This window comes from Gorilla gorilla, chromosome 10 (assembly GCF_029281585.2).
Source record: "Gorilla gorilla gorilla isolate KB3781 chromosome 10, NHGRI_mGorGor1-v2.1_pri, whole genome shotgun sequence".
Classification (NCBI taxonomy): domain Eukaryota; kingdom Metazoa; phylum Chordata; class Mammalia; order Primates; family Hominidae; genus Gorilla; species Gorilla gorilla.
The window spans coordinates 140,255,283-140,278,340 of NC_073234.2; the positions used below are offsets into that span (position 1 = coordinate 140,255,283).

A 23,058-nucleotide genomic window follows, 5' to 3' on the forward strand; every position below is an offset into this window, starting at 1 on the left:
ATCGCTTGAGCCCAAGAGTTCGAGACCAGACTGGGCAACATGGCAGAACCGCGTCTCTACAAAAAATATAAAAATTAGCCAGGCATGGTGGTACATGTCTATAGTCCTGGCTACTAGGGAGGCAGAGGTGGGAGGATCACCTGAACCCAGGGAGGTCGAAGCTGCAGTGAGCCATGATCATGCCACTGCACCCCAGCCTGGGCAACCGAGTGAGACCCTGTCTCAAAAATAATAATAATTTTGTTAAAGGCCCATGGGAGAGACCACAAGTGCCCACCCAGGAAACAGAAAACCACAGATTTCTGAATCAATGGTAGCAGCCACCAAGACCAACTGGGCATATTTTACAGAGAACGGAGGTGCCGAGAGTAGAGGCCACAAGCTGAAGGAGTGTCCTTGGGAGGGCCACATGTCCAGCTCCCTGCTTGTAGACAGAACTTCACACGGGACAAATTCCCTGTGTGATTTATCTGCAAGATACTCCAGGCTCTTCTTGGTACCTGAAGATCTTTATGGTATCTTGACACATCCAGAGGGCTGCCTCCAGCTCACATGTAGGAGACATCCCAGCTGATAAGTTCTAATTAATTTACTGTCTTAGGGCCCATTTATAGAAACCAGTACAGGGATCATAAAACCCTTGAATTACCTTGAACTATGGAGTCGGGGTGAAGTAAGGAACTTTGGTGGCTCGAGATTCTAGAAGCCAGGCTTCCCACCACCCCAGCCCACAGCAGCTCTGTGCTTGGGGAGAGAGGAGGCAGCCAGGTGTGCTCCAACCAGGAATCACCCACCCCCCACAGAGGATGGCAGGGGCTCACCGGGTGGATGTCCAGGAACAAGGAGTGTGCCTCCTGGTTAGGGTGCAGGCCAGTCACCGCTTCTGCCAGAACCGGGTCGGCGTTGAGGAAGTGAGGATGGGAGAGAAACAAGGGGGCACCTAGAAGAGGGGCAGGGAGGGGACATCAGACAAGGACAGTATATTGGCAGGTCCTGCCAGGCCGGAGGTCTGCACAGAGCTGTGGTCTGCAGAGCACCCCCGTGATGATGACAAGATAACCAGACAGAGAGGATCCCTTCCTCCATTCTGTAAAAAGCCCCAGGCCCTACGATGAGGGACAAGCTCTGCACCAGAGAAGGGGTGAGGCAGGAGCCGCTGATTCTGACAGGAGAGACCAAAAGAAGGAAGAGGCCTCTTCACAGGAGCCAGGTGAAGGATGCCCGGGAAGCGCATTCCAGGTGGAAGGGAAGGCAGAAGCAAGCGTGGGGAGGGGGAAATGCATGGTGCACAAGGGTGCTAGGGAGGCAGGGATGGAAAAGGCGACGCCAGATTTGAACTTGGGTGTGGGGAGGGGAGTCTCAAGCGCAAGCCAAGCAGCCCACACTGTCCCCTGCAGGACACGCAGCAATGATCGGAGCTCAGGTGTGTGCACCTGTGGCTAGATCTCCCTGCATCCACAGGAGTGTGTCCCTGTAGACACACCTGCTACAAATGTGAGCTCAACCTCGCCACTGACCAACCAAACCAGGCAAACACCAGCTCACCCTCAGGACAATGGACAACAGGCCTGAAGGACAAGTTAACAAGGAACAGCGAGCGGGCCTCTCTCAAAAGCTCACAAGGGCCAGGCGCCATGGCTTACACCTGTAATCCCAACACTTTGGGAGGCCTCAGCAGGCAGATGACTTGCACCCAGGAATTGGAGACCAGGCTGGACAATATGGCAAGATCCCATCTCTACAAAAATTAGCCGGGCATGGTGGCACGTGCATGTAGTCCCAGCTACTCAGGAGGCTGAGGCAGGAAAATCGCTTGAGCCTCAGAGGTTGAGGCTACAGTGAGCCGTGACCGTGCCACTGCACTCCAGCCTGGGTAACAGAGCAAGATCCTGTCTCAAAAGAAAAACAATTTTTTTAAAAAAAGCTCACAAGGATCCAGACAGTGCTAATCCACAGACAGAGCCAACGGGTGGTGACCAGGGGCTGGGGGAGGGGGCAGGGAGTGACTTCTGATGAGTCTGGGTCTCCTTTTGGGGTGACAGAAATGTTCTGGCACGAGATACAAGTGATGGCTGCACTACCTTGTGACCCTGCTAAATGCCACCGAATTGTTCACTTTAAAATGGTTCATTTTATGTTACAAGAATTTTGCCTCAGTAAGAAAGGAAAACAAAACAAAACAAAACCTGAATCAGAGGCCAGGCACGGTGGCTCATGCCTGTAATCCCAACTCTTTGGGAGGCCAAGGTGGGTGGATCACCTGAGGTCAGAAGTTCAAGACCAGCCTGGTCAACATGGTGAAACCCCGTCTCTACTAAATATACAAACATTAGCTGGGCGTGGTGGTGGGCGCCTGTAATCCCAGCTACTCAGGAGGCTGAGGCAGGAGAATCGCTTGAACCCGGGAGGCAGAGGTTGCAGTGAACCGAGATTGTGCCATTGTGCACCAGCCTGGGCAACGAGAGCAAAACTTCGTTCCAAAAAAAAAACGCCGGGCACAGTGGCTCACGTCTGTAATCTCAACACTTGGGGAGGCTGAGGCGGGCAGATCATGAGGTCAGGAATTTGAGACCAGCCTGGCCAACATGGTGAAACCCCGTCTCTACTAAAAATAAAAAATTAGATGGGCGCGGTGGCGGGCGCCTGTAATCCCAGCTATTCAGGAGGCTGAGGCAGGAGAATCGCTTGAAACCATAAGGCAGAGGATGCGGTGAGCCGAAATCACGCCACTGCACTCCAGCCTGGATGAAAGAGCAAAACTCCATCTCAAAAAAAAAAAAAAGAAAGAAAACAAAACCCTCATCAAACTCACACGGTCCCTTCCCACAAAGCATCAGCCGTCCCTCACTGCCGGCCAGGTGACTGACGATCACGCTCACATGCATCTCACAACCTCACACTTCTAAAGTATCTCTGCTTTTCTTAGCAAAGGCAAGCACTGCTTTGAAATAAAAGCTGGGATTATCGATGTTGGGCTTCCTCTTTCTCAGTCCTTGTGCATCCTTAAGGTTTCTCAAGCATCACTCGTCCCAGTAGCTTTTCAATTTCGTCACATCTGAATGCCCCCTGCACTGTTATATAATGTGCTGCTCTGAACCAACTGCCAGTGCCTTCCTTAAGTCTCTGTATTTTAAAGGGAAGCTTTACAGCTATGCAAACACTTGCCGCAATTAGAAAGTACATATTTGGGCCAGGCACTGTGGCTCACACCTGTAATCCCAGCACTTTGGGAGGCTGAGGCAGGCGGATCACTTGAGGTCAGAAGTTCAAGACCAGCCTGGGCAACACGGTGAGACCCCGTCTCTACTAAAAATACAAAAATTAGCTGAGCATGGTATGTGCCTGTAATCCCAGCTACTCGGGAGGCTGAGGCAGGAGAATTGCTTGAACCTGGGAGGCAGAGGTTGCGGAGGCTGCAGGGAGCTGCAATCGCATCACTGCACTCCAGCCTGGACAATAGTTTCCGGAGGTTGCAGTAAGCCAAGATTGCACCAATGCACTCCAGCCTCGGCAACAGAGCAAGACTGTGTCTCCAAAAAAAAAAAAAAAAAAAAAAAAAGGGCCAGGCGCGGTGGCTCACGCCTGTAATCCCAGCACTTTAGGAGGCCGAGGCGGGTGGATCAATTGAGGTTGGGAGTTCACGACCAGCCTAACCGATACGGAGAAACCCCGTCTCTACTAAAAATACAAAATTAGCTGGGCCTGGTGGTGTACACCTGTAATCCCAGCTACTCGGGAGGCTGAGGCAGGAGAATCGCTTGAACCCAGGAGGCAGAAGTTGTGGTGAGCCAAGATTGTGCCATTGCACTCCAGCCTCAGAAACAGAGCAAGACTGTGTCTCAAAAAAAAAAAAAAAAAGGACATAGTTAAAAAATACCGTGGAAAATAATGATGTTGTAAGTTCTAACTAGAACCTGTTACTGCATGAGGCTTTAACTGGGAGCCCTGCTCTCTTTCTGTTAAAAGAAAAAACAAAACAAAAAAGGCTGATGAGTGTGGAAGGCTCTTTCCTCTCAACACCAAGAGACCTTCTCCTGCACGTGATGGCAAGGAGGAAAAGAGCATGGACCCAGAAGCTCACTCTCACCTCCTTGGACCTTCTGAAGCCATCCCAAGCACCCGCAGGGACAGTGTCCTCCACAATCTGGAAAACGCTGCCTCTCATGCCTCCTCCGTGGAGGAGGCAGCCACGGAGCCAGACTGGAGGAATCTCAAACGAGCCCTGGCCTGCCCACAGCCCCAGGTGGAGACCGAGGTGGGATGGAACAACTTGCCAGCCCCCACCCTTGCTTCAGAGGCCGAGCCTGCATGGACCCACGCACGTGTTTCTTCCAATGTTATTACCAAACACGCCGAGCGAGATCTTCCCAGCTGTAAGTGGTAATTAATTTATAGCTTTATGGCATATCTAGCCAGACATAATTGCCCAGGATTGCCACCGATGATAATTAGTTGGCTCTGTGAGGCAAGTCGGATGCCCTCACGCAACAGGGAGGTTTGAGATGAGGGAGTTGTCTGAGTCCAACAGATTTCAAGGCCCAGAAAGGCAAAGGCATGGTACCTTTACTCTTTAGATAACATGCCACAGAAACACAGACATAGGTGCACCAAACGACACGTGTGCACCACGGTCATGGTCGAAAAACAGGAACTTGGATGCCTAGGAGCAATGGAAGGAGAAGATGGAGGTGGCGCCCACGATGGAACACCACACAGCAACGGAGAGGAGGAGCTGCTACCACCCACAACGTCACGGACGAATTGCACCAGGGTGCTAAGGGGTGCACAGGCCAGAAAAGGAGGAAAAGGAGTCTAGCATTATGGGTCCATTCACATGAAGATGCAAACCAGCTGAGCTCCGGGGCTGGACGTCAGGGCGGTGGGAGGACCGCGAGTGGCATCCAGGGCCTGTCCTGTCTGTTTCTCAGTCAGGGTGCTGGCCACGGGGTGCGTTGACTTTGTGAAGTTTCAAACTGCAGGTGTCAGCCAGGCGCAGCGGTTCATGCCTGTAATCCCAGCACTTTGGGCGGGAGGATCACTTGAGCCCAGGACTTCAAGACTAGCCTGGGCAATATGGTGAGACCCCATCTCTAAAAAAAATTTAAAAATTAGCTGGGCATGGTAGCAACCGCTTGTAGTCCCAGCTACTCAGGAGGCTGGGGTAAGAGGATCAATTGAGTGATGGAGGTCAGACTGCTGTGAGCCATGACGGCACCACTGCACTCCAGCCTGGGCGACAGTGATACCCTGTCTCAAAAAACAAAGCCAAAAACCCCAAAAACTGCATGAGTCGTCTGGGAACTTCTTTATATCTATGTATATTTTATTTAGAAGCAAAAACTAAGCCCGGGCAAGACGGCACAACCCCACCTCTACAAAAAAAAAAAAAAATTGAAATAAGATAAAATAAATTAGCCAGGTATGGTGGTGTGTACCTGTGCTCCCAGCTACCTGGGAGGCTGAGGTGGGAGAATCATTTGTGCCCAGGAGGTCAAGGCTGCTGTGAGCTGTGATTGCACCACTGCACTTAAGCCTGGGCAACAGAGAAACCCTGTCTCAAAAATATAAATAAATAAAAAACTTTATTTAAATAAGGATTTTAAAATTCCCTTGCGCTTTTGAAATTCTTTTGGCAGATGTGCTAAGAGAAGGTGGGGCACACCTTGTCCCACGCCCTTGGAGGGGATGGGCATGTCGTTTCTCCCCCTTCTCCTGGTACCTACACCCCTACTTAAGCCTTCCCTACTTTCAGCCTTGTGCTTGGAGTGGGACCGGCCCACCCAGGAACCAGCTGAGCATGTGACACAAGCCTGGCCAATCAGCATAGTCCACCTCGGCTACTGTGATTGGTTTACAGCTGGGCATGGGAGCCAGGCAGACCAATTAGAGCAAACCCTGGAACTTCTGCTGGAGTGAAGGAAACACAGGTGGCCCCCTTTCTGCAGGACTCGGAGCTGGGCGGAGGTGAGCCTGGAGCCTCCACAGGCAGCCAGGAGGGAGAGCCTGCTTGGCAGCAAAGCCAGTCCAGCAGAAAACTGAGCTGGGACTTGGCAGAGGCAGCTTCCAGACAACATCTAAGTTCTGGATTTGTGCCTAATGCAGAGATCTGCCCTGGAATTTTTCATTACGCAAACCAAGAAGTGCCCTTTTGGCCTAAATCAAGTGGAGTCCAGCATCTGCCACTTGCGACAGTTGCTGTAGCACACCTATTGGGTGTGTAATATCCTCAACCTTACGAGCAGAAATCCCCGCTGATACCAGCAAAGAATGAAGCAAGCAGAGGCCAATGCCCAGACAGGACCAGGAGACAGCAGCGGGCGTCCCAGGCCCCAGCTCCAAACCATTCGTTCACAGGTTGTTCCATTCTGCCTGAAATGGGGGAAAGCATCCAATCTGTTGACAGCCCCTCCTCCTGACCCCTGTTGCAGACCAGTCCTTTAGAGTCGCCATTGCCAGCTGGAGGACGGGGCTTCAACCAAAAAGGCTCCCAGAAGGCAAGACACAGTCAAATAGAGGGCCGCTTCCGGTCCTACCAACCCTGTGACCTTGGTCGCATCCAGCATCAGGCCTCAATTTCCTAAGTACAGAACGCACTCACCATCCCTATATTCAAATACTGTATGAGTACCCATTACATGCGGGGCACAGTTCTAGAAGCTAAGAATAAAACCAACAAGAGGAGCTTGGGGCCCTGCCTACAGGGATGACAGTGAATGGAAGGGGCAATGAATAAAATCCACAGTCCATGAGTTCAGGGAGCAATGAGCACCAAGACAAGAAGAGGAAGCCATAGGGAGCAGCAGGTGGGAGAGGGGGCAACTTTAGAACAGGAAATCAGAGGAGGCCTCCCGGAGGAGGTGGCATTTGCATGCAGGCCAAAAGAAGGTGAGGGATGATCCACTCAGAAGTCCAGACAAAGAGCTCTCCAAGCAGGGGAAGCAACCCATGCAAACCACAGTGCAAGGCACTGACCTTGGTATACTTTAGAAAAAGGGCGAAGGCATCAGGGCTGGAGAATAATGAACAGGGGATGTGTAGGGAGAAATGGAGTCAGAGAGGCTGGCGGGGCTGGATCCTTCAGAGAGGCCGGTAGGGGCTGGATCCTGCAGGGCCCAGGGCCATGGTGGGAGTTTGGACTTCACTATGAATGCAGACAGAGCTGCCAGACATTTTAAGAGGACGGCGGCCATCTGCATATTTTTCTAGATGGGTCTTCCTCTGTTGCCCAGGCTGGAGTGCAGTGGGGTGATCACAGCTCACTGCAGCCTTGACCTCTGGGCTTAGGCCATCCTTCCACCCTAGCTTTCCACGTAGCTAGGACTACAGGCATGCACCACCATGCCTAGCTAATTTTTTTTTTTTTTTTTTTTTTGCCAGAGAGAGGTCTTGCTATATTGCCCAGGCTGGTCTCGAACTCTTGGCCTGAAGTGATCCTCCCACCTCGGCCTCCTACAGGGTTGTGATTACAGGCGTGAACCACCACACTCGGCCTGCATTGTTAAAATATCCCTCGGCTGCTGTCGGGAGTGCTACAGAACTTCCTATGATGATGGAAATGTTCTCTATCTGTGCTATCCAAGACAGTAGCTGCTAGACACACATGGCTTATGAGCATTTAACTTCCGGCCGGTGCAACCAAGGAACTGCCTTTTAATTTGATTTCGTTTAAATCAATTTCAATTTAAACAGCCGCAAGAGGCCAGCAGTGACCGCACTGGATGGTCTAGGGGATGGATGGTAAGGCGGCAACACTGCATTGAGGGATGGGCTACTGAAAGGGCTGGATCACCAGGAAGGACGTGTCCGTGGCCTGGACAATGAGGCGGGGGTTGGGGTGGGGAGCAAGAGAGAGGAAGGAGTGAGGACTCAACCTGGAGGTAAAGCCATCTGGGCTTGTTGACGCACTGGAAGAGCCGGGTGAGGACAGGGAATCAAACTGACGCCCGAGGGTCCAAATTGAGCAACTTGAGGTGGGGGTGTCTCAGGGACTGGCACACAATTGAACACACCAACAATGTCAGGGGACCGACGCCAACAGCAGTCATCACATCTGCCTAGCCACCCACACTGCGGAACGAGAGGATGTTACGTAACACACAGACCCTCGCCAGCCTCATTTCACGTCATTTAGGACACGTACATGCCCTAAGCCCCAGAACCCATGGCTATGTCAGGTCACAGGGTAAACGGGCGCTGGGCCTGCTCAGCAGCTGCCTTGAAGGTCCAGAAATTGGGCCGGGCACAGTGACTCACACCTGTAATCCCATTGCTTTAACAGGCAGAGGCAGGTGGATCACTTGAGGCCAGGTGTTTGAGACCAGCCTGGGCAACATGGTGAAACAACATCTCTACAAAAACTTTACAAAAATAAAATTAGCTAGGTATCGTGGCCCACACCTGCAGTCCCAGCTATTCAGGAGGCTGAGGCAGGAAGATCACTTGAGCCCATGAGGTCGAGGCTGCAGTGAGCTATAATCGCACCACTATACTCCAGCTCCAGGCTACAGAGTGACACCTTGTCTCAAAAAATAAAAATAGGCTGGGCGCGGTGGCTCACACCTATAATCCCAGCACTTTGGGAGGCCAAGGCAGGCAGATCACTTGAGGTCAGGAGTTCAAGACCAGCCTGGGCAACATGGTGAAACCCCCATCTCTACCAAAAATACAAAAAATTAGCCAGGTGTGGTGGTGCACGCCTGTGGTCCCAACTACTCGGGAGGCTGAGATGGGAGGATCACTTGAACCTGGGAGGCAGAGGTTGCAGTGAGCTGAAATGGCGCCACTGCACTCCAACCTGGGTAACAGATTGAGAGTCTGTCTCAAAAAAAATAACAATAAACAAGATGGGGAGATTGTCCTGGGGTATCCAGGAGAGCACGATGTGGTCTTAAGGGTCCTTAGAACTGGAAGAGGGGGCAGAAGAGGGAGGAGAGGAAGAGATATGAGGACAGAGTGGATCAGAAGGATGCCATGTTGCTGGCCTCAAAGGTGGAGGAAGGGCCCGGGAGCCAAGAAACACAGAGGGGCCTCTAGAAGCCAGAAAAGGCAGACGCAGCTTCTCCTAGAGCCTCCAGAAGGAACACAGCCGCCTCGATCTGAGCGCGGTGAGACCCACGCAGACTTCTGAACTACAGAACTGCAAGATAACCAGTGTGTGTTGTTCTAAGCCATGAAGTTCATGGCAATTTATTGTGACAGCAACTAATAGACCTGGCATTTCTTCCTTTTCAGATTATCTTCCTGCGGCCTCGTTATCTTCAGCCTAATGGGATTATCAAGAGTACAGAGGCCAGAGATTAAGCAGACAGCACGGGGTAGATAAACCCTCAGCTGGCCCCACCCTCACACCCTCCCGCCATCCCAGCACAGGGGACGGCACGTACTGAACCTGCAGGTGCTGACGTTCTGAATTCCAGACTCCAGGCACGGGCAGAAGCCTTCGTTGGGTGGGTAGATGGACCCGTTGGCAAACAGGGTTTTGGGAGCCACGAAGCGATAGGTGGGGATGCCTTCAAACACCCCTGACTCCTTGTACATTAGCTTCATGGATCTGCAGGGGACAGACAGGGTGAGAAGGGACACCCAGACCCGGCGGCCAGAGCCGGGCCCTGCCGAAGGCTGCCCAGATCCAGCCACTTCTCCCCACGGGCGCTACCACCTCCCGGGTCCCGACCGCCCCCATCTCTCACCCGCGTAGCTGCAGCGACCTCCTAACAGGCCTCTCTGCTCCGACTCTGCCTCCCCACCCACACCAATGTATTAGCCACGGCCAGATGGAGTTTTACAAAAGAACAGAGGCCAGCCATTATGGCTCACACCTGTAATCCCAGCACTTTGGGAGGCCGAGGTGGGAGGATCACTTGAGCCCAGGAGTTTGAGACCAGCCTGGGGAACATGGTGAGACCCAGTCTCTAAAAATAAAATTGTTTTGAAAGTTATGAAATTAAAAAAAGAACAGAATATATCATGCCCCTGCTGAAAATCTGTGACCCTTTCTAGTCTAACCTACCATTAGGATTCATTGACCTTATCTAGCCCCTGCATAAGCTCTGCTCAGCCCTGCCCCAACTTCCTGTGCCCAGGGCCTCCCTGCAGTTCCTAAGCACACTCACTCCTGCCCCAGGCCCTTTGCATCACTGCTCCCTCTGCCTAAGAACAGTCTCCTCTGGCATCTTCATCCACCAGACTTCAGCCCTTCAGTCAGATCTCAGTTCAGCTGTCACTTCCTCGGGTGGCAGCACCATCCCCCACACCCACCCCATCCACCCTCCATCCGTTCATGCTCCTGTACTTTCTCAAAAGCACTTCTGAACTTGAACATGCACTGTGCTACCCACTCTGTCCACGGCAGCCACTCAGCACGCATGGCTGTCCATCCCGCCCTTGACATGGGGTGAGTCCAAATTGGGATGCAAGTATAAAATACATTCCAGATTTCTAATACTTGCTAGCAAAAAAAACAAAGAAAAAACCTCATCAATAACACTTGAAATGATCCCATTTTTGATATATGAGGTCAAATAAAATACATTATTAAAAATAATTTCACCAATTTCTTGTTACTTGTATTAATGCAGCCACTAAAAAATTTTAAATTGCATGTGTGCCTTGCATATTTTGATTTATAGGAAAGTGCCAGCTTAGATAATAGTATTATGTCAATGCCACATTTCCTCATTTTGATAACAGCATTATGGTTATGTAAGAAAATGTCCTCGTTTCTGAAAAACACCCACTGAGTATTTGGAGGTAAGGGGGCATACAGCCTCCAACCTACTCTCAGATGGTTCCGGAAAAAGACACTCGGCGAGAAGAGGAGGTGAGGGGCTTAACACGGCTAGTGAACCTGGGTGAAGGGGAGACGGGGGCCACTTGTATTTCTCATGCAACTTTTCTTTAAGTTTAAAATTCAGCTTTTAAAGTCAGCTGGGTACAGTAGCTCACACCTGCAATCCCAGCACTTTGGGAGGCTGAAGCAGGAAGATCCCTTGAGGCTAGGAGTTCAAGACTAGCCTGGGCAACATAGCGAGATCCCCATCTCTAAAAAATTAAATAAATAAATAAGTAAAAACTTAAAACAGTAAAAAGTGGCCACACAGAGCAAAAGCACTGTCACTCTCTGACACTCTAGTGTTTGTGCATTTGCCTGAGTTGCCCTGATAGGACACAGCCTCCTGGGGAACAGAGACTTGGCCCACCCTCTCACTACCGGGCACCTGGCACACAGTAGGGCTTCACAGGGTTTGCTGGGAGGGCAGATAAGTCAAGGTCCACATGAGTGAATTCCTAAGTAAAGGACTTTTCCAGAGTGACCAGAATGGAACACGACACAGCAAGGCCTCCAGAAAAGGGCTGTAGGAGCCACCCACTGTCTACTCTTACCCCACAACTGGGACCATGGGACACAGAGCTGAGCCTGAAGGGGCAAAGCAGAGCCAGCTGATGTCTCAGCACCCAGATGGTCACGGGGGCCACCAGCCAGACACCAGAGGGAGCCCACCTCTCGCCTCCATTTCATGGCCCCCTGTGACTTGACATGTCCTGCCTCCTCCTCCCAGCCCAGCACCACCTGGCTGCAAACCACCACCAGCAGCCTCTCTTTGGGCTGTGTAGAGGCATTGGCGGCTGGAGTTTGGCTTTTGGTGGTGTGACCAAAGAGAATTCAAGCTGGTGCCAAGGGCTACTGAGTCAAATCCACGATGAGTCAAAATGCTTTCCAAGTGCACAGCCAACACCACAGAATTTGGCCATGAGCTACCCAGGAAACCCAGGAGGCCCCGAGTCCCAGTGATTACCGGCAGGCCTCAGGGCTGTAGAACTCCAGCGAGGACTCAGGAGTCATGAAGGGCGGCCACATTTGCCCAGAAGTTCCATTGATCATGTTGCACTGATCGGAATGCCAGAAGTCAACCTGGGGGGAAGCATCCAGACTAGACCCCTCAGTAGGGCCAAGGCCCCTTAATAAGCCCTCTCAGGTGCTGCACACCTAACTCGCCCTGGTGCACGCATGGCCACTCAATTCCCAATACTGGCACGGTGGGAAGAGGGCAGGCTGTGTAGACACACAGAGAGAATGCCTACCACAGCTTCCCTCTCCCAGACCCCCGAATGTGTAACTTTGCTAGGGACTCAGTTCTTTCATCTGCAAAATGGGCCTATCACCCACATTTCCAGCCTGAATCTGGAAAAGAAGTGTGGTGAGCAGGTGAGGTGAGAGGTGGGGCGCGGCTGTGCTCAGCCCTCAGAGCGGAAGTCAACAGGCACCTCCCGAAAACAATCGGCACACAGGCAAACTACTTAAAATCATAATGGTGGCCACCACCGGGCAACCCCAAAACAGAACCTATCAGGTTAACTGACTCTGGGGAGCGAGACCCAGACTCGACAAAACCAACTGCTCACTTTCCAATCTTCTGTATGATGAGGATGTTTAAAATCACATGCACATGTAGAGTATATTGGAATATACAAGCCACAATGAATGTGAACTCCATCTATCGTGAATGGCTACTGCCAGTTGCAGATGGTGATTTTTGCCACTCTGGGCACTGGTTGGGGTACGATTTGTCCCTAGCCCTCAGGGTCTTTGCAGTAACTACCACGGGGAGTGGGGAGTGGGAAGTCACACAGTCATTTTCACACATATTGAGAAAAGGTCACGAAGGTGAAAAAAGCAAGTTGCAAAACAATGCACGTAGTATGATTTCATGATGTTCAAAGAAGAAACAATTCCGTATTTCTCTGTGTACATACAGGTGTGCACATGGGTAAAAATGGATGGGAAGAATATATCCCAAACTGATAACTGTGGATTTCCTCTGGGGCAAGGGGTAGGGGTGGGAGGTGATACTAAGGGCACTTATCTCCCTCTCTTGTTTTATTTTGTAATGTGAATCTCTTCTCTTTTTTTTTGGAGACCGAGTTTCACTCTTCTCACCCAGGCTGAAGTGAAATTGCGTGATCTCAGCTCACTGCAACCTTCACCTCCTGGGTTCAAGCTATTCTCCTGCCTCAGCTCATGAGTAGCTGGGATTACAGGCATGCAACACCACACCCAGCTAATTTTTTGTATTTTAGTAGAGACAGGGTTTTGCCATGTTGGCCTGGCTGGTCTCGAACTCCTGACCTCAGGTGATCCCCCCTGCCTCGGCCTCCCAAAGTGCTGGGATTACAGGCATGAACCACCACGCCCGGCCTTCAAAACATTTTTGTAAGTAAAGAATCGAAAGGAAGAAAGCACTCAGTTCCCGGCAGATGCCAGGTGCTCAGTAAGCTCAGTAAGCAATCACTAACCCCACCTGCCCCTCTGGGTGGTCAAGCTTTAACCAGAGGTAAAATCCCTCCTCCAACTTCAAGAGTGTTCATCCTCCCAGCACCCTCTTCACGACAAAGGAAGAAGGAGCTCTGTGGTCCCTGCCATTCCCGAGCAGCCACGGCCCAGCCCACCCTCCCCTCTCCCTGGCGACAGGGGCCCTCGCCTCTCACCCCTCACCTTGCTCAGCCCATTCCACTTGTCCACGAGGTGGATCCTGCTGATGTTCTGGACCCCCGTGAACACCGTGAAGAGCCCAGAGTCGGAGTTGTTGAGCTACAGACACAGCAGGGAACAGCATCGTAAGGCTTGGGCCTGCCATTGAGCCGGCCTGGTCTGAACATTCTGGGCTGAGCCCTCCTCCCCCTCCACCAGAAGGACAGGGCCCCCGGCATCTGGTTCACTGCCACATGCCCAGTGTCTGGGGACCGAGAGCAGGCTTGGGAGCTTTCTAGGAGGAATGGTCCGGGGTTCTGTGGCTGCAGTGTTCCACCCTCCCTTCCTAACTCCAGGGGAGTCTGGCTTTCCTCCCAGGTAAATGGCAGATCACCCCCACCACACCCTACTCCAGCATAAAATAAAGCATGGCCAGGTCAGCTCCCTGAGCAATGAAAAAGGAGAAGTGGCATGTCACTTGGGGGGATGCTTTAAGGACTGTGCACACGCCTTTCACTAGGCTCTGTGCCGCTGCTATAGCAGCCAAGGAGGTATGTGTCAAGACAGAGCCTCCCTCAGCCTGGATCCCCAAGTGACCACCACAAGTGCGGGTGCCCCAGTCACCCACACTGGACGTGGAGTGCAAGCAAAGGAATAAGTCTTGGTTGTTCTAAGCCATGGAGATTCCGGGGCTGCTTGTCACAGCAGCAAAACCTGGCCTGTCCTAACCCATCGAGGTTCTTGATAGTGGGGCCCAGGCTTTGGTGCTCCGAGAGCATTTCCCAGAAGCTGGTTTCTAATCCCAAAGACATGCAAAGCACAAAGTGGTATGAGTGACTGAAGGAAATATCTAGAAGTGCTTTGCAGGGTGGAGTGCACTGAGGAGCTCCAAGGTTGCCCGGCTGAGTGACTGCACCCATCACAGACCTCCAGAGCAGGACCCAGCACAAGGCCCCCGCCCAGCCTCCCGGGTGTGTCTGTCACGTGCCCATGTGGAGCCAAGAATAACCAAAGCCACTACAAAGGGGAGCATTAAAGGGACTCATGTGCAAAAACGGCCAGGTACAGTGCACCAGACACAGTAAGAGCTCAAAATGATAGTCTTTATTTTCATTATTATTGTTATTATTAATAAATGCTCACCCAATAGGATCCTTAAATGATCATTATAATGGATGGAGAGCATCAGAAACTGCCAGTTACTACCCAAAGCCCAATCTCTCCTTACTCTTTCATACAAAACCCAAACCATACTCAGAGCATCAGCACACCCAGCTAAAAGGCTACCTTTCCAGCTTCCCCTGGAGCTAGGTGTGGCCACGTGACTCAGTTCTGGCCAATAGAAAGGAAGTGGACATTGGTTTTCTTCCTCCCTAAGAGGGAGGAAACTGGGACACGCTGTTTTACCCCCAGTTCCTCCGTCTGCTCCCCAAAGCCCCACCATTTTTTCCTTCTTGCTGTGCTGCCTGGAATGTGATGTGATTGCTGACACTCTAGCAGCCAACTTGGACAATGAGGTTATCTTGAGGATGAAAACCACATGCCAAGGATGGCAGAGCACAGTAGTAGAAGGCTTCCAGATCACTTAAGACCATGAAGCCACCACACCAACACTGAACAGCCTACCGTTAGATTTTTCTTGTGAGGTTTTCATTATATGCAGTCAAACGTAGATTATACTGAACTAGGGACTTTGTAATAACTTTCATTTGCAAAGCACTTCAGGATTTACAAGATGCCTTTACAGCATCATGCCACTTAGCCCAAACTTGCTAATTTACCCACACGACAGGAGCCCGTCACCCTTGACAAAAATGTACTGAGTATCTATCACATGCAGCACCACGATATCCCCCCCAGCACTCTACCCTGATCAGCAGAGACCAAAGAGATGGCTGAGGCTGGAGCAGTCCCAAGGACTCATTGAAACCTGCGGTGAGGGAGCCAAGGTCAGGGTCAGACCCTCCATGGACGAGATGTTGGCTCCGAAGCCCAGTCAGTGACCCTACCAGGTTGCCAGGAGTCAGGATTAAGAGTCAGCTTGTGATCTTACTCCCCAGCAGCCATGCCCCCTTCCTCCAGAAAAGCCTCCAATTTGCTAAGCTAAGGCCCAGTCACATCATTTGAGCCTGGATCAAGCTGTACCTGAATCCAACCCTAGCATTTTCAGTTCTATGAGCCCCAACATTCCCCATTTCGCTCAAGCCGGTTTGAGTCAGGTTCTCAGTCACTTACAACCCACAGCCACTAGATCCCCAGCCAGCTACAAAGCAAGCTGGTGACCAGTGTCCAGGCTGTGTGAGGGGAAGACAGGACACAGGCCTGAATCTTTGGCTTCTCACCAGGCCACACGTACCTCAGCAAATAATCCGAACTTGTCCTTGAAGGGGAACATGCCTGGAAAGTACTTGTTGATGAGGTTCACAAGGGGGTCCTTGTAGCCCCACATGATCTCACCCACAGTGCGGTTCATGAAGGCACGTTCGCCGAGGGTGGTGAATGCCAAGGTCATGATGAGCTTCAGGGTCATGGGCTTATTCTCCATCATCACCGCCGCACCCTGCAAGGCGAAGGGACACTAGTGTCAGAGGCTGGACGTGGCTGGCCCATCCTCCCTTGGCCCCAGCTGGGCCTCACAGCAAAGAGCCCATGAAGGGAAATGCTGGGGTGCAGGAGGCCCCTGGAGTGGCCACGTGGGGCGTCTGGGACACCAGAACCACCCTCTGCTCCTCCAGTGCCAAGGCCACATGTGCTCCCGAGAACCCCTTCTCCCCCTTGCACCCCACTGGACTCAGGCTAAGTGAACTCCAGCCCCAGTCCCAGAGGCGGGCCTGTGGCTCAGCCCTCAACAAGACAGCCCCTTTTGGAGATCTCAGAAATGTAAATTGAAAAGGGAAAAAAAAGTACTTTGGCCAGGACTTCCAAACCAAGACAGGTGGACCCACCTGGGAAACTCAGAACCCACTGGGGGTGGTGGAGACAGCACAGGGCCGAAAGCCACCCACCAGGCGTGAGTCCCCACGCTCCGACCACCTCAGGGACTGCTCTCTGCACAAGGGGCAGGCGGGAGGAGAGACAGGGGACGAGGTCAGGGTGCGAGGCGGCGTGGGCCACAGGGCAGCCTCACCAAGACCAGGATGTTGGGCATGACGATGTAGTCGCTCTCCGAGCCGTGGGACTTGGAGGGCTGGAACTGGAAGGTGCGGTACTCGAGGAAGGACACGGTGTCATTGTTGTTGAAGGTGATGTTGCTTTTGTGCCTGAACTCCCTGTGGGGGAAGCCAGTGGGTCAGACGCCCCGCCCCACTGCATGGGACGTTTCCCTTCTACTCGCCTGCAGTGCCTGCCTGGGAACCAGGGGCCCTGGACGTCTGTGCGCACCTCCGGCCCCACAGCCAAAGCTGAGCTCGGCCCCTCCGCCAAGTCTGCCCCTCCGCCAAGTCTGTCCCTCCCGCCGCCTGCCCACTGCAGGACATGGTGTCGCCGCCCACCCGGCCTCGTTCTGCTCTCCCTCACCCAACACGGCCATCGCCTCTCCATCTACAAAAGGAAGTAATCACAAGCCCTACTTCACAGGGCAGCTGTGGGGATTAAGCAATCAGATACCCGGAAAGCAATCAACACAGCCGCCGGGTGCAGAGAAAGCACGAGGTAAACATCAGCTGCGGTGACTGTTGCTGCTTCTGTCCTTATGATCTCTCATCTCTCCAAGCCACTCTCCACCACCCAGAAGAATCTTTGAAAAGTGGAAATCAGGTCGGGAGCAGTGGCTCATGCCTGTAATCCCAGCACTTTGGGAGGCCGAGGTGGGCAGATAACCTGATGTCAGGAGTTCAAGACCATCCTGCCCAACATGGTGAAACCCCGTCTCTACTAAAAATACAAAAATTAGCTGGGCATGGTGGCAGATGCCTGTAATCCCAGCTACTCGGGAGGCTGAGGCAGGAGAATCGCTTGAACCTGGGGGGCGGAGGTTGCAGTGAGCCAAGATCGCGCCACTGCACTCCAACCTGGGTGAAAGAGAGACTCCGTCTCAAAAAAAAAAAAAAGTAGAAATCAGATCGTGCCATGCTCTGGACCACAACCCCACTTTGCATGCAGGTTAAAATCAGGCTCCTAACGCAACCTCTGAGGCCCTCAGCAAGGCTCAGGCCTCGTCTCTCTACTGTCTCCCTCCCTCGTAACCCCAGCTGCACAGGCCTCTGTTCCCAGCCTTCAGACCTTTGCACATGCTCTGCCCGGGACTCTCTCTCCCCAGGGCCTCTTCCCACCATGCGGGTCCAGTGAGTGTCCCTTTGCAGAGGTGCTCCCGACCCTCCAGTCAGACCGAGCCCCAAGGCCACCCTCCCTCCTGCACTCCGGCTTCACACTGTTTTGTCTGCACAATACTGATGGCTGCCTGATTTCCCCTTATTTGTCCACTTCTTTACTCTCTCCCCATCAGAACATCAGCTTGGTGAGGCAGGGCCTTGGTCTGCCTGCGCCCCCAGCACACAGGAGGTGCTCAGTCAGTGCTCACAGAATGAAGGAGTATAGAGAGCTTTGGCATTTTTGCCCATTCTGTCCACTGCTGGGTCCCCAGTGCTTAGAACGGCAGCCAACACCTAGCAGGTGCTCAATAAACATTTGTTAAATGAACGAGCGAATGAGTGAACGAGTGAACGGAATGCAGCAGCTGATTCATGTTTCCCGCTCCCAAACCTCAGGCACATTTGCTGGGTTTTCATCTTGGCTTTCCCAGAACCGGACTGTGGGTCTCCAACAGCGGGAACACCCTCTGCCCGCCCCATCCCTGGAACACCGTGTGCCGGGGGCAAGTCAGCTCCCCTGTCTGTGAACTGGGAAGTGGGGGTGTGGAGGAGGGGAGGTGCTGTGAAGACGCCAGGAGGTAAGGGAGTTGTAACAGGCACATCCGCCAGCCGTCTCAGAGCTCCGAGTGCATCCTGAGTGTCCCGGTGACCCCATGAAGGGGCTCCTGTGTCTCTCCAGTCTGCAGACGGGCAAACTGAGGCTCAGAGGGATGAAGTCACTTCCCCTAGGCCACAGCCAGGTACACGACAAGCAGAAAGCAAAGGCACAACTCTGTGGTCCTTGGGCCAGCATGTTCCACAAACAGCTGACCCCTTCCCGTGCTGACCCACCCGGTCCTCTGGCCCGGATAGGGTTTGGGGGGTAGGTCCCTGCTCCTGGTCATGCATGTGTGTGTGTGTGTGTGTGTATGCATGTGTATGTACGTGTGTATGTATGTGTGTGTGTATATGTACGTGTGTATGTATGTGTGTAACTCACACATGCACCCTCCACCCAGACCCACACCATTGGTCCCTCCCTGCTCCATAAAGAACCTCTCTAGGCAATGTCTGGTGATTCACACCTGTAATCCCAGCACTTTGAGAGGCTGAGGCGGAGGATCACTTGAGCTCAGGACTTCAAAACCAGCCTGGGCAACATAGCAAGATCCCATCTCTAAAAAAAAAAAAAAACCCTAAAACAAAAACTTCTCTGGGACTAGCACTTACCCCGACTATGACTTGCCTGCTTCCGGAACAATCTCTGGGGCTCAGTCAGCAGCCTCCCCATCCCGTCCACTCTGAGACCCCTCCCCTGCCCAGCCTCAGCTGGCCCCTCCACCCTCACCTGGACACAGCCTCACCTGTACACGTAGGGCCCGCGCTCCCGCACCTGCGGCTTCTCGCCCTTCAGGATCTCGCTGGGGTTCATGACGTCAAAGAAGTAGACGGAGAGATAGAAGGGGATGGGGATCTCCTTCCACATGTTGAAGGACAGGCTACTGGGGTCGATGCGCACGTTCTGCAAGGGAAGGGACAAGTACGTTTGTGAGGAGAGTGATGAGGGCCCCACGCCCCACCACACGGTGGAACAGCTGCCCGAGCCCGGCCAGGGAAGGGGCTCCTCGGTGGGGACTCGGGATAGGAGGTGGTGGGAAAGCCCTTCGCACATGAGGCTGTCACACCTGGAGCTTATGGAATTAAACAGGCAACCTATCCATGCTGTCATAATGCTTCTTAAAATATGTCCTAACAGCAACAGGTGACACCAGTCAAGGGACTGTGGTAAACAGGGGCCCATGCACCATCTAAAGGGAGCGCCTGAGCTCAGGGTAGTGGATGGGCTCAGGGCAGGGATAGCCTCATGCAGGAACATGGGCTCCGTGTGGCCAGGTGGATCATTCATTCATTCCACAAGCATGCACTGAGCACTACCACCTGCCAGGCAGGTTCTAACAGCTGGGGATTGGAGAATGACCAGGACAGACCAAAAGCCCAGCTATGTGGGGCTTTACCATAGCGGAGGAAAGGCAGGCACCAAACAACTCAGGTAAAACGCATGCCACGTGACAGAGCACAGAGAAAACACAGCAGGGATTGGGGAGAGACTGGGATTTGAGACAGTCATCACGTAAGTGAAATACAGGCCAGGCGCCGTGGCTCATGCCTGTAATCCCAGAACTTTGGGAGGCCGAGGTAGGAGGATCACCAGAGCCCAAGAGTTTGAGACCAGCCTGGGCAACATAGCAAGACCCTGTCTCTATAAAGAATAATTTTATTTATTTATTTATTTATTTTTGAGATGGAGTCTCACTCTGTTGCCCAGGCTGGAGTGCAGTGGCATGATCTTGGCTCACTGCAACCTCTGCTTCTGTGTTCAAGCGATTCTCCTGCCTTAGCCTCCTGAGTAGCTGGGACTACAGGCCCCCACCATCACGCCTGGCTAATTTTTGTATTTTTATTTATTTTTATTTTATTTTATTTTTTTGAGAGGGAGTCTCGCTCTGTGGCCCAGGTTGGACTGCAGTGGCGCGATCTCGGCTCACCGAAACCTCCATATCCCAGGTTCAAGCAGTTCTCCTCCCTCAGCCTCCCGAGTAGCTGGGACTACAGGCACCCACCACCATACCTGGTTAATTTTTGTTTTTGTTTTTTTTTTTTAGTAGAAGTGGGGTTTCACCACGTTGGCCAGGCTGGTCTCCTGACCTCAAGCGATCCGTCTGCCTTGGCCTCCCAAAGTGCCAGGATTACAGGCATGAGCCACTGTGCCTGGCCTATAAAAAATAATTTTTAAAAAAGTAGCTGGGCATGGTGCTGCACACCTGTAGTCCCAGCTACTTGGGAGGCTGAGATGGGAGGGTCACTTGAGCCAAGGAGGTCGAGGCTGCAGTGAGCTGTAATGGCGCCATTGTACTCCAGCCTGGGTGTCCAAGCAATACCCTGTCTCATAAAAAAAAAAAGAAAAGAAAAGAAAAGAAAAGAAAGAAAAAGAACACACACAAACACAACCTAGACCCAAAATCAAAACAGAAGGCAGTGAGGAAGGGAGCTCACAAATCTAGAAGGTGGGGTGCAGGGGACATTCCACAGCAACCACAGCCTGTGCAAAGGCCGTGTGGTAGGGAGACGCTGGGAGAGAGCCTCCCTGTGTGGCTGAGTGAGCCAGTCGGAAGATGAGAACACAGAAGTTTTCCATGAAAACCAGAAATAAAGAAATGTATATGAAATCTCCTGATTTAAAAATGTTGCAAAAACATGGTTTTCTTAAAGGGACTATAGGAAACACGCCTGGGGTCCACTTGGACTCCTCTGCCAGCTTTCCTCCTCTAGATCTATAATTCGCTGCCCCAGTATCACAGGGAGGTCCCCCCCAGTCCACCTGACCCCCACCCTCAACCCAGCCGGGACATATCTCGGGCCCCTCAGTGCCCACACCACGTCAGAGCCCGGCAGGAGTGACCCAGCCCATCAGACTAGAGCTGTTGTCGCAAAGCCAGGCGGCTGCGTCACCTTCCACCCTCTTTTGAACATGGCCTTCTAAGACAAGGACAGCCGCCCCCATTGTCCCCAGACAGCCAGAACCAACAGGCAGAGGCTCTACAGGAGGCAGACAGCTGAGCTGGCCAGTCAGGGCCAGCCCCATGTCCCCCGGAAGGAGCAGATTTGGAGGCAGCCAGACCCTGGGTCACACTCCACGGGGCCACTTGGGCAAGTCAGCCCCTGTGAACCTCAAGTTTCTCATCTGTACGAAGGAGCTAGTGACACTGTAGCTACAGCTGTGTCTAGTTTGACCTACGTGGCGTGTCAATGAAGAAGCTGAATTCTTTGTCAAGAAACTGGAAGATGTAATGTAAAATCTGGATTTCAGAGTTCTCTTGGAAAAATCAGGAGATCAGCGACTTGCCTTCAAGTGCCATAATTGTTTATTGATAAACGTGTCTTCCTACCCAGCTGCCAGCACCAGAAGGAGCATCTTATGGTCTGAGCAGCCCATAGGTACAAACGAAGGCGCATAAACTCAATATTAATGAGGTAACAGAAGCGAGCATTTCCGGGGTGCGCCATGAGCCTGGTGATGCTGTTCACTGTGTTCTCATCCTCTGAACAGCACCGTGACTCTTTGAGGCAGCCACCTCCATTATTATTACCCCCATGTTACAGATTAGCAAACTGAGGCACAACTAAGGCTGGAGAGAGATTCAACCAATAGTTGGAGGGCACTGAGGAGTCCGGGAGGTCTTCCTGGGGGAGGTGGTATGTGAGCTGGATCAAAGAGCAGTCCTGCCCCCTCAGTAACGCCCTCCCCACCCCATGGCGGCTCCCGCCACCCCATGCGACCACAGCCCACAGGCACCAGCTCCAGCCCCTCCCAGCTCTCAGGCCCCGATCGCCCAGCCCTTCCTTCAGTCCTGGCCTTCACCCAGCCTCAAAGCCCATGCACTGCAGGTCCCTCTGTCTGAGACAGACCCTGCAGCCCTGGGGACCCTGCTCACCACAGGCCAGACCCCTTCTCCAGCCTGGGGGACACATCCAGCTGCTGGTGCTCCCCCAATAGAAAACACAGCATCAAAACCCAGAACCCTGGAAAATGTGTTTGGGGAGTAGAGCACGAACTATATGTTCTCACCACAGAAAACAGTGGGGGGCAGGAGGGAACCGTAGAGGTGACAGGTATGTTCAGCACCTGGATCTCAGAGGCGGGTTTCTCGGTGTGCACACACCAGCCCATCAAACTGCATATATTAAATATGTGCCATTGTTTTATATCAATCACACCTTAATAAAGCTGCTTTTTTAAAAAAGCAAAACAAGGCCCAGTGCGGTGGCTCACACCTGTAATCCCAGCACTTTGAGGGGCCGAGGCAGGCAGATCACTTGAGCACAGGAGTTCAAGACCAGCCTGAGCATGGAGACTCCATCTCTACAAAAAATACAAAAATCAGCCATCCATGGTGGCAGGTGCCTATAGTCCCAGCCACTTGGGAGGCTGAGGTGGGAGGATGACTTGAGCCCAGGAAGCAGAGGTTGCAGCGATCTGTGATCACACCACTGCACTCCAGCCTGGGCAACAGAGCGAGACTCCATCTCACACACACACACACACACACACACGCACACACACGCAGCCTCAATTTCCCTTTGCAGCCTCCCTCTCCCACCTGGTTTCTCAGCAGAGGCTGCTGGGCTGGAGATACCTTTCTCCTTTGGAATCTCACCATGCTTTCCTCCTCCCCTGGCCGCTTGGCCTGGTTCTGAAGATGAATCAGGGCTAAACCAAGAAGTCATGGGATCCGGCCGCGT

The 23,058-nt window shown here is 52.6% G+C and overlaps 1 protein-coding gene across 10 annotated transcripts in view; it reads right to left on the bottom strand.

Annotated features, from left to right (window-relative positions):
• Positions 1–23,058, bottom strand: part of SCARB1 (scavenger receptor class B member 1) — a 131,862-nt gene that overhangs the window by 22,332 nt on the left and 86,472 nt on the right. For all 10 annotated transcript variants that reach the window (XM_063694466.1, XM_063694465.1, XM_004054132.5 and 7 more), the window contains 7 exons: positions 19,122–19,279; positions 16,596–16,737; positions 15,825–16,028; positions 13,493–13,588; positions 11,796–11,911; positions 9,384–9,550; positions 822–940 (listed from right to left, as the gene is read on the bottom strand). In XM_063694466.1, the coding sequence (XP_063550536.1) occupies positions 822–940; positions 9,384–9,550; positions 11,796–11,911; positions 13,493–13,588; positions 15,825–16,028; positions 16,596–16,737; positions 19,122–19,279 (1,002 nt within the window). The remainder of the gene's footprint in view (positions 1–821; positions 941–9,383; positions 9,551–11,795; positions 11,912–13,492; positions 13,589–15,824; positions 16,029–16,595; positions 16,738–19,121; positions 19,280–23,058) is intronic.